This window comes from Heterodontus francisci, chromosome 9, assembly GCF_036365525.1.
Source record: "Heterodontus francisci isolate sHetFra1 chromosome 9, sHetFra1.hap1, whole genome shotgun sequence".
NCBI classification, from domain to species: domain Eukaryota; kingdom Metazoa; phylum Chordata; class Chondrichthyes; order Heterodontiformes; family Heterodontidae; genus Heterodontus; species Heterodontus francisci.
In genome coordinates this window covers 15,796,949-15,813,948 of record NC_090379.1, presented here as the reverse complement: position 1 = coordinate 15,813,948, position 17,000 = coordinate 15,796,949, and the positions used below count along the sequence as shown (strand labels likewise).

The 17,000-nt window shown below is 42.7% G+C and overlaps 1 protein-coding gene across 3 annotated transcripts in view; it reads left to right on the top strand.

The window, feature by feature from the left end:
* The first annotated feature begins 595 nt into the window (after positions 1 to 595).
* Positions 596 to 17,000, top strand: part of LOC137373596 (neurexin-3-beta-like) — a 586,548-nt gene continuing 570,143 nt past the window's right edge. For all 3 annotated transcript variants that reach the window (XM_068038598.1, XM_068038597.1, XM_068038596.1), the window contains exon 1: positions 596 to 898. In XM_068038598.1, the coding sequence (XP_067894699.1) occupies positions 682 to 898 (217 nt within the window). In that variant the 5' untranslated portion in view covers positions 596 to 681. The remainder of the gene's footprint in view (positions 899 to 17,000) is intronic.

The window sequence follows — 17,000 nt, the reverse complement described above, 5'->3', positions numbered from 1 at the left end:
TTCACCCATTTGCTATAAGGAGTGTGGAGATTTGCATGGCCTTCCCTGTTTCTTTTTTTTAATGCTTGTGATCCCTTCATTCAGAATAGTTGGTGACTGCAGTCGATCCACACACTCTGTGTGTGTGTGTGTATGTGTGTGGAGCTTCTCTGTTACAGCAAGTGCTCACAGGGTTAACATTCTTCCATCTGAGTTGCTGGGAACAGTACTGAGAGACTGAGGCATCTAAATAGTTCTGCACTGCATCAGTCAGGAGGAGACTGTTACTGGGGAGCAGCAAAGGTCTTGAGAACTGCCAGGCTTTTTACTCTTTTTTTTGTGCATGTGTATGTGTCTTCTGCCAGCTTGGATCACAGGAGCAAGATTGTCCCAAGCCTCAGTCTTTTTTCTGCAGCCGAGAAGCTGGTATGTCCAGTAGTATTTACAGCCTAGTTCACTGCCGAGGTCTGACAGCAGGAGCTGCGGTGGCAACTTGAGAGCCAAGACGTGGCTGGAGAGCACCCGAAGGATTTGGACAAGTACTGGTCAGCTGTTTTTTTGGGGGTGGGGGGTGGGTGGGTGGGGGATGGGAGGGGGGAGAGAGAGAAATACGACCGACTAATATGGGTTTCATACCATCATGAACCTTGCTTTTCACCCTGGAGTAGTGCTGCGTGTCTGCGGGTTGCCAGTGCGCCGACCATGCTCCTGAGGATTTTACTGAGTTTCTCATCGGGTTCCCCTCGCCGCTGTCGACAGGCGCTGTGGATCTGGTCCCTGACTTTAGGATGCATCGTTAGCACCGCGTGGAGTTCGTCAGGCTCGTCCTCACACCATGATCATCACTTCCACGGCAGCAAGCATCACTCAGTGCCTATCTCCATCTACCGCTCCCCAGCCTCCCTGCGGGGTGGGCACGGTGCGTGCCTCTCTATTTGTATTGTTGAAATCGCTTTACTGCTTAAAACTTGCCTTTCTTCCCCCCCCCCCCCCCTTGCCCCTCTTTCTGTCTCTAAAGTGCATGTTAAGCGACTCAACCTCGTCTTTTCTCGGTCTGCGTGCAAGTGGTTTGTTAATGTACATTGAGTGAGGAGCCTTTACTTTCAAATCAAATTACCTATTGCATCCAAAAGGTATGTTTACAATGCTTTGTTGGATTGTTTAAGTTCTTGTACTGTGTATGTGCGCGGAGGGGAAGAGAGAAATACTTTCTCTCTAGCCTGGGATATTTAGCAAGTTACCACGCTTCCTGATTTGACACACACAGCTTCACATTCCTCAATAAAAAAAAACCTTTTTTTAATATTCCTTAAAGGCGAAAATTCAGGCACGACAGCAACATGGGTTATTCTCTTAAGCACCTTTTCCCAATGGGCAGAAAGCTCCAGTGTTGTAAGATTGAGACTAGAATCCTGAACATTCGCAGTATTAAAAGGAATCGAGCAGACTGGCAGGTAGAAATGAAAATAAAAAACACTGAAGCCGAGTGAAGATTTTCCCTCTCCTCCCCTTTGAGCTGCAGCAGTTGTGTTAATTTTTCCACTTTCTGTCTGAGAGCAAGTATTGGGGATCTTTAAGCAATCGTTTCCCGCACTCAGTAAATTATAAGGAACAAGTTATTAAAGACTAGTTCCTGTCAAGATCCCTTGATTTCCTTCCCCTTAATTTCAGGATGGAGTGATGCAGCCCGAAAGGAAGCCCATTCGGCCCATCATGTATGTGCCTGCTCTTTGAAGCAGCTCCCCAGTGAGTCGAACACTCCTTGCTCCTTCCCCATAGCCCTGCAGTTGTTTTGCCCTTCAGCTGTTTATGCAATTCCCTTTTGAAATCTGCTTCTAGCTTCGAGCACTTTTTGAGGCAATGCGTACCAAATCATAACAACTGCCAGTGTAAAAAGAAAATTCTTCTCATCTCCCCCCAATTACCATAAACATGTGTCCTCTGGTTACGCCCCCCCCCCCCCCCCACTGGATACAGTTTCTGTCATCACTCTATCCTCTGGTTACTGACCCTCACTGGATACAGTTTCTGTCATCACTGTGTCCTCTGGTTACTGACTCCCACTGGATACAGTTTCTGTCATCACTGTGTCCTCTGGTTACTGACCCCCACTGGATACAGTTTCTGTCATCACTGTGTCCTCTGGTTACTGACCCCCACTGGATACAGTTTCTGTCATCACTGTGTCCTCTGGTTACTGACTCCCACTGGATACAGTTTCTGTCATCACTGTGTCCTCTGGTTACTAACCCCCACTGGATACAGTTTCTGTCATCACTGTGTCCTCTGGTTACTGACTCCCACTGGATACAGTTTCTGTCATCACTGTGTCCTCTGGTTACTGACTCCCACTGGATACAGTTTCTGTCATCACTGTGTCCTCTGGTTACTGACCCCCACTGGATACAGTTTCTGTCATTACTTACTCAAACAGCTGCACCCTTTCGACCAGCCTCTTTGATGAACACTTTCTGTCTTAATGGCTTGGGAGAATTCATCGAGTGGAAATATGAAATCAGATAGGAACCATAGGTAAAGAAATTATTAGAATAATTTTGTCTTTTTTTGGCTGGGGGATCAATATCTCTGACTCCATGTCGTAAGGAAAATTGTGTTTTTTTAAAAATAAATATGCTTTAAATTCACATTGGATATCGATATCTCCCTCATGCAACATTAGGCGCTGATGTTTTTTTTTCCGCTTAATTGCCAAGCAATGCTCCGCTGGGAAGTGAAGCCGAGTGAATGGCTTCTTACAAGTGCCGTGGGGTATGGTTAATAAGCTGGTTAACTCATACAACACAAAAGGAGGCCATTCGGCCCATCTGGGCTGTGCTGGCTCTTTCAAAGAGCACCCCAATTAAGTCCTTCCGCTGCCCTCTCAGTTCTGATGGAATCTCCCTCGATTACCCCTTCAGGTAAGAATGTCAGGACTTGAATGAAGAGATTGTGCGCTCCGGTGAAGAAATCTCCATGACGTTACTAATTCTGAGGGACATCACAGACGCACGTCAGGGGAAACGAGATAAACACATGAGGGAGAAAGGAATAGAAGCAGATACTGAGATGAAGTAATTGGTGAGAGGAGGCTCCGGTGAACTGGCATAGATCAGTTGGTCCCCTTGGCCTGTTACTGTGCTGTACAGCCTATGTAATCTATGTCTTTCTCTTGAAGTTTCTGCTTGTTCTGTAAAGCTCATGTTCTTGGGAGGGAGCGGGTGAAATTATGGACACTGAAACTAGGTTAGTTTATGCTGGGCATTTAGATCCTACCACATTAAAATTCCCCCACCCCACCACTTTCCTTTCCAACACCAGCCTGAAGTGTTTTGGGAATCAGACATTGTTCAAAGCCTCGTTTAGTGCGAGCACTGAGCAGCCAGAAACTGAAGCATAGGCTGCAGATTCCAACCTGCAAACTCCAATCTCCTTCTAATTCTTCGCCGTTAAATTAGTTCGTCCTCCCCAACCCCTTCTCCTCTTTTCCGAGTGCGCTGGCACCTCGTCAAATGAGTTTGACCTGCTGTATATAAATGTGAGATTATTGCCTGGTCCAGGGGTCTCGATGCAGAATGACAGCGTCAAGCTCAATCTCGGCTAATCGGGGCTGAGCCTTTCTCCGGCGCTGCTGGTTATTTCTTCATGCTCACGGTCTGTGCTCCACCGGCAAATTGGCGTAAGCAGCAGAACGCAGTCGTTAACCTGCTGACCAACACTGCTGGGTGATGCTGAGCCCTGCTGTCTGGAGCTTGTCACTGCTTCAGTGCTGAAGGCATCACAAATGCAGTTTACAATGCCGATGGAATTGTGTCAGTAATACAGTTACAATGCTGATTGATTACTGTCAGCAATACAGTTACAATGCTGGCTCAATAGTGTCAGTGATATAGTTTGAATGCTGATTGAATTGTGAAGCAGTACAGTAACAATGCTGATTGAATAAACCAGCAATAAAGTCACAGTGCTGATTGATATTTGTTGTTACATTGCTGAAGGAATAGTGTCAGGAATACAGTTACAAGGCTGTTGGAATATAGTTGTTAAAATGTTGGAATACTGTCAGTGACACAGTTACAATACTGTTAGAGTAATGTCAGTAATACAGTTACAATGAATATAGTTGTTACAATGATGCTGGAATTGTGTCAGTAATACAGTTACAAAGCTGATTTAATTTAATTGTTACACTGTTGTTGCAGTATCGTCAGTAATGCAGTTGCGATGCTGATGGAAAAATGCCAGTAATACAATTACAATGCTGTTAGAATAGTGTCAGTAATACAGTTACTATGCTGATGGAATATGGTTGTTACAATATTGTGTGAATTGTGTCCGTAATACAGTTACAATGCTAATGGAATAGTGCCAATAATAGTTACAATGCTGTTGGAATATAATTGTTACAATGTTGTTGGAATAATGTCAGTAATACAGTTACAATGATTGAATATAATTGTTACAATGGTGTTGGAATTGTGTCAGTAATACAGTTACAATACTGTTGGAATAGTGTCAGTAATACAGTTACAATACTGATCTAATAGTGTCAGTAATACAGTTACTATGCTGGTTGAATATATTTGTTACAATGTTGTTGGAATTGTGTCAGTAATACAGTTACAATACTGTTGGAATAGTGTCTGTAATACAGTTACAATACTGATCTAATAGTGTCAGTGATACAGTTACCATGCTGATTGAAGTCTCAGTAATACAGTTACATTGCTGATGTAACTGTATTACTGACACTATTCCATCAGCAGTGTAACTGTATTACTGAGACTTCAATCAGCATGGTAACTGTATCACTGACACTATTAGATCAGTATTGTAACTGTATTACTGACACTATTCCAATACTGATCTAATAGTGTCAGTAATACAGTTACTATACTGGTTGAATATAATTGTTCCAATGTTGTTGGAATAGGATCAGTAATACAGTTACCAATGCTGTATGAAGTCTCAGTAATAGATTTACATTGCTGATGGAATAGTGTCAGTAATACAGTTACAGTGTCTGTAATACAGTTACGATACTGATCTAATAGTGTCAGTGATACAGTTACTATGCTGATTGAAGTCTCAGTAATACAGTTACAATGCTGTTGCAATAGTGTCTGTAATACAGTTACAATGCTGATGGAATAGTGTCTGTAAAACAGTTACATTGCTGATGAATAGTGTCTGTAATACAGTTACAATACTGATCTAATAGTGTCAGCAATACTGTTACCATGCTGATTGAATAGTGTCAGTAAATATAGTTACAATGTGGTTGGAACATTGTCAGTAGTATAATTAAAATGCTGATGGAATAGTGTCTGTAATGCAGTTAAAATACTGTTGGAATAGTGTCAACAATACAGTTACATTGATGATGGAATAGTGTCTGTAATACAGTTACAATACTCATCTAATAGTGTCAGCAATACTGTTACAATGCTGTTAGAATATTTTCTTTACTATAATGAAAATGTTGATGGAATAGTGTCTGTAATACAGTTACAGTGCTGATTGAATTGTGTCAGTAATACAGTTACAGTGCTGATTGAATTGTGTCAGTAATACTGTTACAGTGCTGGTTGAATCGTGTCAGTAATACAGTTACAATGCTGATTGAATATTTTCTTTACTATAATGAAAATGTTGATGGAATAGTGTCAGTAATACAGTTACAATGCTGATTTAATAGTATCAGTAATACAGTTAGAATGCTGATTAAATATAGTTACTAAAATGTTGTTTGATTAGTGTCAGTAATACAGTTACAATGCTGATTTAATAGTATCAGTAATACAGTGACCATGTTCTGGTAATGTCAGTATTACAGTTTCAATGCTGATGGGTAAGTGTCAGTAATACAGTTATAAATTTGTTGGAAAAGTGTTAGTACTACAATTACAATGCTGATTGTATGCAGTTACATTGCAGAACAACATTAATGCAGTTACAATGCAGATCCAATAGTGTCAGTAATACAGTTGATTGAATTGTGCCAGTAATACTGTTACAATGCTGATTGATTGGAGTCAGCAGTACTGTTACAATGATGTTGGAACAGTCAGCAGTACAGTTACAATAATGGTGCAACAGTGTCAGTATTACAGTTACAATGTAGATCTAATAGTGTCAGTAATACAGTTACAATGTTGGAAAAGTGTCAGTACTGCAGTTACAATACTGATTGAATTGTGTCAGTCATACAATTACAATGTAGATCTAATAGTGTCAGCAATACAGTTACAATGCTGATGGAATAGTGTCAATTTATTTATCATATCTTCACACTCTTTTCCTTGGTGGATAGTGTGAAACATTGGAAAGGTTCGTTGGCTGTTTGATAACCAGATATACCAGATCGAAAACCTTCCTTCCGTGGCCATCAAGTCCTGGAGTGGATCTTGAGCCCAGAGCCTTCTGGCCCAGAGATAGGAGTGCTACCAACTGAGCTACAAAACTCTTTAATAGTGTCAGTAATACAGTTACAGTGTCTGTAATACAGTTACAGTGCTGATTGAATTGTGTCAGTAATACAGTTACAGTGCTGATTGAATTGTGTCAGTAATACTGTTACAGTGCTGGTTGAATCGTGTCAGTAATACAGTTACAATGCTGATTGAATAGTGTCAGTAATACAGTGACAGTGCTGATTGAATAGTGTCAGTAATACAGTTACAATGCTGATTGAATTGTGTCAGTAACACAGTTACAGTGCTGATTGAATCGTGTCAGTAACACAGTTACAGTGCTGATTGAATCGTGTCAGTAATACAGTTCCAGTGCTGATTGAATAGTGTCAGTCATAGTTAGTGCTGATTGAATAGTGTCAGTAATACAGTTACAATGCTGATTGAATCATGTCAGTAACACAGTTACAGTGTTGATTGAATAGTGTCAGTAATACAATTGCAATGCTGATTGAATCGTGTCAGTAATACAGTTACAATGCTGATTGAATTGTGTCAGTAATACAGTTACAATGCTGATTGAATTGTGTCAGTAACACAGTTACAGTGTTGATTGAATAGTGTCAGTAATACAATTGCAATGCTGATTGAATCGTGTCAGTAATACAGTTACAGTGCTGATTGAATAGTGTCAGTAACACAGTTCCAGTGCTGATTGAATAGTGTCAGTCATAGTTAGTGCTGATTGAATAGTGTCAGTAATACAGTTACAATGCTGATTGAATCGTGTCAGTAATACAGTTACAATGCTAATTGAATTGTGTCAGTAATACAGTTACAGTACTGATTGAATAGTGTCAGTAACACAGTTACATTGCTGATTGAATCGTGTCAGTAACACAGTTACAGTGCTGATTGAATAGTGTCAGTAATACAGTTACAATGCTGATTGAATAGTGTCAGTAATACTGTTATAATGTTGATTGAATATTGTCTGGTGGGAGTAGTTTATAGGTCTCCTAGCAGTAGTTATACTGTTGGATAGAGCATTCAGCAAGAAATAAGTGAACCTTGTAACAAAGGAATTGTAATAATTGTGGGAGCCTCATAGACTGGATAAATCAAATTGACAAATTTATTCTGGAAGACAAATTTGTAGAATGCTTTCTCAACAGTTTCCTGGAACAATAGTGTTGTCCAATGAGGCAGGTTTAATTAGTAATCTCATATTAAAACATCCTCTGGGAAAAAGAGATCAGAATACAATTGAATTCCATATTTAGTTTGAAAACGACATACTCCAGTCCCAAACAAGAAGCTTGAACTTAAACCCAATTCCATAGGCATGAGGGGAGAGATGGCTAAGGTTGATTATGTAAATAGACTAAATAAACAGTGGGAAACATTTAAAGTAACAATTTAAAATGTTCAACAAAAATAGTGGCGCAGTGGTTAGCACTGCAGCCTCACAGCTCCAGGGAACCGGGTTCGATTCTGGGTACTGCCAGTGCGGAGTTTGCAAGTTCTCCCTGTGTCTGCGTGGGTTTCCTCCGGGTGCTCCGGTTTCCTCCCACATGCCAAAGACTTGCAGGTTGATAGGTTAATTGTCCATTATAAATTGCCCCTAGTATAGGTAGGTGCTAGGGAAATATATAGGGACCGGTGGGGATGTTATTGGAATATGGGATTCTTGTAGGATTAGTATAAATGGGTGGTTGATGGTCGGCACAGACTCGGTGGGCCGAAGGGCCTGTTTCAGTGCTGTATCTCTAAACTAAACTAAACTAAACTAAACTAAACATTCCATTAAAAGACAAAAACTCAGCAAGAAAGATCCATCCGTGCCTACTAGAAAAGTTAAGGATAGTATTAGATTAAAAGAAGAGGCTTATAATGTTGCAAAAATAGTATTAAGTCTGAGGATTGAGAGTGTTTTAGAAACCAGGGATATAAAAACCAATTGTAAGATCTTTTGCAGGTATATAAAAGGAGTGTGGTTAAAATAAATGTTAGTCCCTTCGAGACAGAAACAGGAGAAATTATCATGGGGAATGAAGAAATGACAGGGGCATTGAGCAAATATTTTGTGTCTATCTTCACAGTAGAAGGTACAATTACATACCAGTAATAGAGGGTAACTAAGGTAATTAATATCAGCAGAGAAAAAGTATTGGAGAAACTTAAGGGTCTAAATGACGACAAATCCCCAGGACCTGATGGCCTACACCCTAGGGTTTTAAAAGAGGTAACTGCAGAGGTAGTAGATGCACTGGTTATGATTTTCCAAAATTCCCTAGATTCTAGAATGGTCCCAGTGGATTGAAAGTTATCAAATATAACATAAGAAAGGAAGGAGAGAGAAAACAGGGAACTCCAGGCCAGTTAGGCTGATACCAGTCATCAGGAAAATGCTGGCACCTATTAATAAGGGAGTCTTAATGACACATTTAGAAAATCATTGTATGACCAAAGTCAACATAGTTTTATGAAAGGGAAATTATGTTTGACAAATTTGTTAGAGTTTTTTGAGGATATAATTAGTAGGATAGATAGAGGGGAACCAGTAGAGTAGAATACTTGGATTTCCAAAAGGCATTCAATAAGATGCCACAAAAAAAGGCTAATTTGCAAGATAAGGGCACATGGAGTTGGAGGTAATACATTAGCATGAATAGGGGGTTGGTTAATGGACAGGAAGCAGAGAGTGGGGATAAACAGGGCATTTTGAAGTTGGAAGGTTGTAACTAATGGAGCACTGCAAGATTAGTGCTGGGGTCTCAGCTGTTTACAATCTATATTAATGACTTAGATGAAGAGATCAAGAATAATGTATCCAAGTTTGCTGATGATACAAGGTTAGATGGGAATACAAGCTGTGAGGAGGACACAAAGAGGCTGCAAAGAGATATAAATAAGTTAAGTGAATGGGCAACAAGGTGGAGGATGGAGTATAATATGAGGCAGTGTGAGCTTATTGACCTTGGTACTCAGAACAGAAAAGCTGAATATTTTTTAAAGAGCGTGAATCTTGTAAATGTTGATGTTCACAGAGAATTGGGTGTACTCATACAAGGAACACAGAAAGTTTGCATGCAGGTACAGCAAGCAATTAGGAAGATAAATGACATGTTGACCTTTAATGCAGGGAGGGTTGGAGTACAAGAATAAGAAAGTCTTGTGACATTCGTATGGGGCTTTGTTGAGACCACACCTGGAGGAAGGATATACTTGCATGAGAGGCTGAACAGCAAAGGTTCACTGGATTGGTTCCTAGGATGAGAGAGTTTTCCGATGATGGGAGGCTGAGTAAATTGGGACTGTACTTTTTGGAGTTTAGAAGAATGAGAGGTGATCTCATTGAAACATTCAAGATTCTGAAGAGGCTTGACACGGTAGACAATGTGAGGTTGTTTCCCCTGGCTGGGGAAATAGAATACAGGGGCACAGTCTCAGGATAAGGGGTCAATAATTTAGGACTGGGACGAAGAGAAACTTCTTCATTCAGAGAGTTGTGAATCTTTGGACTTCTCCACCCCCGAGGGCTGTGGATGCTCCATTGTTGAGTATATTTAAGGCTGAGGTAGACAGACCTTTGGTGTCTGAAGAAAACAAGGGATATGGAGAGCAGGCGCAAAGTGGAGTTGAGGCAAAAGATCAGCCATGATCGTATTGAATGGCGGAGCAGGCTTGAGGGGCCGTACGGTCTGCTCCTGCTCCTATTTCTTATGTTCTTATTTCTGCGATACAGTTAGAATACTGATATAATATTGTCAATGATATCGTTACAATGGTGATTGAATAGAGTCAGTAATACAGTTATAATGCTGATCTAATAGTGTTTGTGATATGGTTAGAATGTTAATATCATAGTGTCAGAAATACAGTTACAATGCAGGTTGAATAGTGTTTGTGATACAGTTACAATGCTGTTGGAATATTGTCAGGAATACAGTTATAATTCAGATTGAATAATGTCAAATACTTTTATCACCAAATAGATTTTATCACCACTAGTTATAAGGGTGATTTAAAAGTACCAATAAAGAATGGAAATTTATTAGTGTCACTAATTGCTACAGTGGTGATCTATGGATTATAATATCCAACAAAAAACTGGAAACTTCTTTCCTCACTGGCAATTCAGCGCAATTGCACATTTTTAAACTATAGGTTCCAGCAATTTCTTTAAAGCCTTCCTCCTAATTTAGCTCTTTGACCAAACATTTGGTCACACTCACTTCCCACCTCCTAATATCTCCTTCTTACTCTGACCATTTTTTTTTCCTGGTAACACCTTGGGACTTTTCACTCTAGGTGAGGCTGTACCAAAATGCAAAACTGTTGTCGTGGTTAGTAATGGGTAAAAGAAGCAGCAATCTCTCATAGTTTTCAGCAGTGAAGACATTTCCTCTCTGCAGTGTTAGCAGATATAAATGCATTGAGGTGAGCAGTGACAGTACAATATGTGTTGATAAAGGGCAAGAGATCTGTAAAAGACAATTTCACAATGTTTCTCTGTCCTGCTCGAGTTTCTTAGATGTCAGTTTTGATGTACGGAGTGACAGATATTCCACTAAGAGAGTTACACTGATTGCAGGGGCAGAGAAGAAAGCTGAATCAATGATGTTTGCACATTGACTGTTGCTGCAAAGATAAAGCTGCATGCTGAAGCATTATTAAATGTACAAAAAAAACCCTCTCATATTAGTTGTACCCTAGGCAAACGCAATGTGGAAATGCCACCTAATTAACATCCTTTGCTGAATTAAAATTCAGCCTGCCGCTGTATTTGATTAATTGGACCTTGCGTATTATCTTCAACAAAAACCTTGAGTAAGGTATAACTGTTGTATTATCAACGTACTGTTGCTTCCCCCACCCACCAAACAGAGGGCTGAATTTTATAAGCCCACCACCGATTTTGGCGATGAGCGTAAAACACCAAAGCGGCGAGCGCCGCCCGCCCTCCCACCGATCATGTGGAAGGGGCAGTCTGTCTGTCCCTGGCAGTGGCATCAGCTGCCTGTGTGTAAGCAGTGATGACATTTTAAAGGGTTGTCAGCCCCTTTAAATATTTAAAGAAAGATTTAATTAAATTAAATAAATACATCTCTTTTGCCCTTCTCCCAACCCCCCAAAAACAAAATAAGTTAATTATTTGCCCTTCACCCCTGCAAAACATCTACCTTTATCATCTTTCCTTCACTCCCAAACTACACAAACTTTAAACTACAGCCCTTCCCACCATCCCCTACACCCATCACGTTAATTTGACCCTGTCCCCTCCACCCTCCCACACTGAGAAACCTGCCTCCTGCCCCCTCCTCACCAGTGTTGCGCCTCGTTTCCCCGAAGGCGAGGGAGTGCCAGCCTCTGGGCCGAAGATCGCAGCGGGACATCAGGAGGTGATGTGAGTCGTTTAAAATTAATTGTTTTAATTGACTTAAATGTTAAAGTTGTGGTCCCGTCGCCCAAAGGCAGAGAGGTCGCCAAGGTACCTCACCACCACCAGGAGGATCAGGCCGGGCCCTGCGGACGTCGAGGTCCGTGGCGGGCCTCATCCGCGGCCAACCTTCAGGCCCTCCCCACCCCGCCCCGCCCCCTGCCACGGATTCCGACGTCAAGGGCTCCTTAAAATCCAGCCCACACATTTCTAGATGCAGCTGTCCTTAATGAAATGGTTTAGTAATGATGATAAATGTTGAGAATTAGGATCTTTATGTTAGGCTCTTGGATCTCCATTCATTTACATTAAGATTAAGAGGCACCATTTAAATGGTTCTGTGACCTGATTGAAATGATATTCTGGATCTCCCTCAGAAAGAAGGGAGAATTTGGTTAAGCAACTTGTTAGTGGTAGCCAGCTTCTTGCAGTGACAGAGAGTATTTGCATCCTCTGTTGTAGGATTCAACTTGACAAATAGACAGGTCTGGAGTTCAATCTGTATTCTATGAGCTGATCCTAACCACAATCTCTGTATTGGTAACTTCCTTCAGTGCTACAACTCTCCAAGATCTCTGTGCTGCTCCATTTCTGGACTCTTGAACATCCCTTTATCTGTGCTTTTACCTGCTGACACCCAAAACTCTGGAATTCCTTTCCTCAACCTCTCTCTCTCTCTCTCCTCCTTTAAGATGCTCCTTAATACTGACCTGTCCTTATGTCCTTCATGTAGCTCTGTGTAGAATCTTGTTTAATAACTCTCCTGTGAAGTGCCTTGGAAAGTTTTACTACCTTCAAGGTGCTATATAAATATATAAATGCAAGTTGCTGGAGAGACAAAGAGTGAAGGCTGAATAGGTGTGGACTACTACTTTTTAGATTAGAGATACAGCACTGAAACAGGCCCTTCGGCCCACCGAGTCTGTGCCGAACATCAACCACCCATTTATACTAATCCTACACAAATCCCATATTCCTACCAAACATCCCCACCTGTCCCTATATTTCCCTACCACCTACCTATACTAGTGACAATTTATAATGGCCAATTTACCTATCAACCTGCAAGTCTTTTGGCTTGTGGGAGGAAACCGGAGCACCCGGAGAAAACCCACGCAGACACAGGGAGAACTTGCAAACTCCACACAGGCAGTACCCGGAATCGAACCCGGGTCACTGGAGCTGTGAGGCTGCGGTGCTAACCACTGCGCCACTGTGCCGCCCTGTGCTGTTATGTGTCCTGAGACTGAGGCTATGAACAAATTGCTCCCCCGCTCAGTAATTAAACTTTTATTTTTGGTAATTATTTTAGTTGGTAAATATGTACTGTCAGATTTACGAGGGCATTTCTCAGATGAGATATTGTATCATAAGGAGTAGATGTATTATCTTTTAATTTTTGTTAAGTAAGCAGTGGGTGAAGTCAGAATTAAACTACTTCAGGTTACAACCCTGGCTGTTATCTCTTTTCTTGCAAAGCATAATTGAAGTGTGGACATTGCCATCAGCAAAATATAGTCACTAATCAATCCAATAAGAAATTCAGGAGAAACTTCACCACTTCTTCCTCCTCCTCTTTATCACCACTTCCTCCTCCTCTTCAGCTCTTCCTCCTCCTCTTCAGCTCTTCCTCCTCCTCTTCACCGCCTCTTCCTCCTCCTCTTCACTGCCTCTTCCTCCTCCAATTCACCAGCTCTTCCTATTTCTCTTCACCTCATCTCCTCTTCATCACCTATTCCTCTTAATTTCCCCACCCTTTCATTTCTCCACCAGACCTACTCCAACTCACAAACACTTCTCCATTTCATCACCTCACTTCCTCCACTTGATCGCTTTAATTTTACTACAGCACACCTTTGCTTGCCTGACACTCAGGGCTTCTAAAATTCTACATGTAACTAAAACCTTCAGGAAGGAAGAGGAAAAATCCTCCGGCAAGTCGCTTTAGAGTGAAATTTCATAGCACCGAGTTTAGAGACCCAGTTTTGGGCGGGACGTCTTTGTCTGGTGGAGATGAAACCTGAACAGAGTGTAGATTCCTGGGGTAAATAAAAAAATGTACACATTTACACACACATACACAGGGGAGGCGGTGGCGGAGTGGTATTTTCACTGGACTAGTAACCCAGAGACCCAGGGTATTGCTCTGGGGACATGGGTTCAAATCCCACCACAGCAGAAGGTGGAATTTGAATTCAATTAATAAATCTGGAATTAAAAGCTAGTCTAATGATGGCCATGAAACTATTGTTGATTGTTGTAAAAACCCATCTGGTTCACCAATGTCCTTTGGGGAAGGAAATCTGCTGTCCTTACCTGGTCTGGCCTACATGTGACTCCAGACCCACAGCAATGTGGTTGACTCTTAGATGCCACTCAGTTGTATTTAACCGCTACGAAGTCAATAAAAAGGAATGAAACCGGACGGACCACCCGGCATCAACCTAGGCACTGGAAATGACAACGGCAAACCCAGCCCTGTCGACCCTGCAAAGTCCTCCTTACTAACATCTGGGGGCTCATGCCAAAGTTGGGAGAGCTGTCCCACAGACTAATCAAGCAACAGTCTGACATAATCATACTCACGGAATCATACCTTACAGACAATGTCCCAGACACTGCCATCACCATCCCTGGGTATGTCCTGTCCCACCGGCAAGACAGACCCAGCAGAGGTGGTGGCACAGTGGGATACAGTAGGGAGGGAGTTGCCCTGGGAGTCCTCAACATCGCCACTGGACCCCATGAGGTCTCATGGCATCAGATCAAACATGGACAAGGAAACCTCCCGCCGATTACCACCTACCGTCCTCTCTCAGCTGATGAGTCAGTACTCCTCCATGTTGAACAGCACTTGGAGGAAGCACTGAGGGTGGCGAGGGCACAAAATGTACTCTGGGTGGGGGACTTCAATGTCCATCACCAAGAGTGGCTCGGTAGCACCACTGCTGACCGAGCTGGCCAAGTCCTAAAGGACATATCAGCTAGACTGGGTATGCGGCAGGTGGTGAGGGAACCAACAAGAGGGGAAAACATACTTGACCTCGTCCTCACCAATCTGCCTGCCGCAGATGCATCTGTCCATGACAGTATTGGTAGGAGTGACCACCGCACAGTCCTTGTGGAGACGAAGTCCCGCCTTCACATTGAGGGTGAAGGCGGGATAGGCTCCACAAATATCCCCATCCTCAATGATGGGGGAGCCCAGCACATCAGTGTGAAAGATAAGGCTGAAGCATTTGCAACAATTTTCAGCCAGAAGTGCCGAGTTGATGATCCATCTTGGCCTCCTCCTGAAGTCCCCAGCATCACAGATGCCAGACTTCAGCCAATTCGATTCACTCCACGTGATATCAAGAAACAACTGAAGGCACTGGATACTGCTAAAGCTATGGGCCCTGACAATATTCCGGCAATAGTACTGAAGACCTGTGCTCCAGAACTTGCCGCGCCCCTGGCTAAGCTGTTCCAGTACAGCTACAACACTGGCATCTACCCTGCAATGTGGAAAATTGCCCAGGTATGTCCTGTGCACAAAAAGCAGGACAGGTCCAACCCGGCCAATTACCGCCCCATCAGCCTACACTCAATCATCAGTAAAATGATGGAAGGTGTCATCAACAGTGCCATCAAGCGGCACTTGCTTAGCAATAACCTGCTCAGTGACGCTCAGTTTGGGTTCCGCCAGGGCCACTCAGCTCCTGACCTCATTACAGCCTTGGTTCAAACATGGACAAAAGAGCTGAACTCAATAGATGAGGTGAGAGTGACTGCCCTTGACATCAAGGCAGCATTTGACCGAGTATGGCATCAAGGAGCCCTAGCAAAACTAGAGTCAATGGGAATCAGGGGGAAAACCCTCCGCTGTCTGGAGTCATACCTAGCGCAAAGGAAGATGGTTGTGGTTGTTGGAGGTCAATCATCTGGGTTCCAGGACATCACTGCAGGAGTTCCTCAGGGTAGTGTCCTGGTCCCAACCATCTTCAGCTGCTTCATCAATAACTGAAACTGAACTGGAGTAGCCATATAAATACCATGGCTACAAGAGCAGGTCAGAGGCTAGGAATCTTGAGGTGAGTAACTCACCTCCTGACTCCCCAAATCCTGTCCATCATCTACAAGGCAAAAGTCAGGAGTGTGATGGAATACTCTCCACTTGCCTGGATGGGTGCAGCTCCAACAACACTCAAGAAGCTCGACACCATCCAGGACAAAACAGCCCGCTTGACTGGCACCCCATCCACAAACATTCACTCCCTCCACCACTGACGCACAGTGGCAGCAGTGTGTACCATCTACAAGATGCACTGCAGCATTGCACCAAGGCTCCTTAGACAGCACCTTCCAAACCCATGACCTCTACCAACTAGAAGGACAAGGGCAGCAAATGCATGGGAACACCAGCACCTGCAAGTTCCCCTCCAAGTCACACACCATCCTGACGTGGAACTATATTGCCGTTCCTTCACTGTCGCTGGGTCAAAATCTTGGAACTCCCTTCCTAACAGCACTATGGGAATACCTACCCCACATGAACTGCAGCGGTTCAAGAAAGCAGCTCACCATCACCTCCTCAAGGGCAATTAGGGCTGGGCAATAAATGCTGGCCTGGCCATCGACGCCCACAACCCATGAATGAATATTTAAAAAATGAACGTTCCTTTCTTGTTCCTTCTCAGCTCCAAATACATTGTCCTATCCAAACTTCCTCTTCCCTTTATCTTTACTGTGTTAAAGTCTCATTGCATTGTCTCCAACTCCCAATGGTTCTTCCCCAGGACCTCCAAACTTCTCAGCTGCCTCGGTATTTCCTTCCTCTTTCAATCTACTCCTCTTTTAAACCCCATTTTGGTGTTGCATGGCATCACCTCCTGATTTATCTAATCTTCTGTCTTTTATTTTCATCCTTGCTGTACGATGGTTGACTCTTCATCATGGTTTCTTGCTGAAAGAAAAATGCACAGTCACCAAGAAACTGTTTTTGCACTGGGCACCTCACATTAGAGTTGCCAGCCCTCCAGGATTGGCCTACAGTCTCCAGGAATTAAAAACACTAACCACCAGGACACCACTGTGAGCAATCCAGGAGAGAAATCATAGCGTTATTGGGAGGGTTTCACAATCACTCTCAGTTTGGGGAAGCCACAAACCCCATAGCTTTCTGTCAC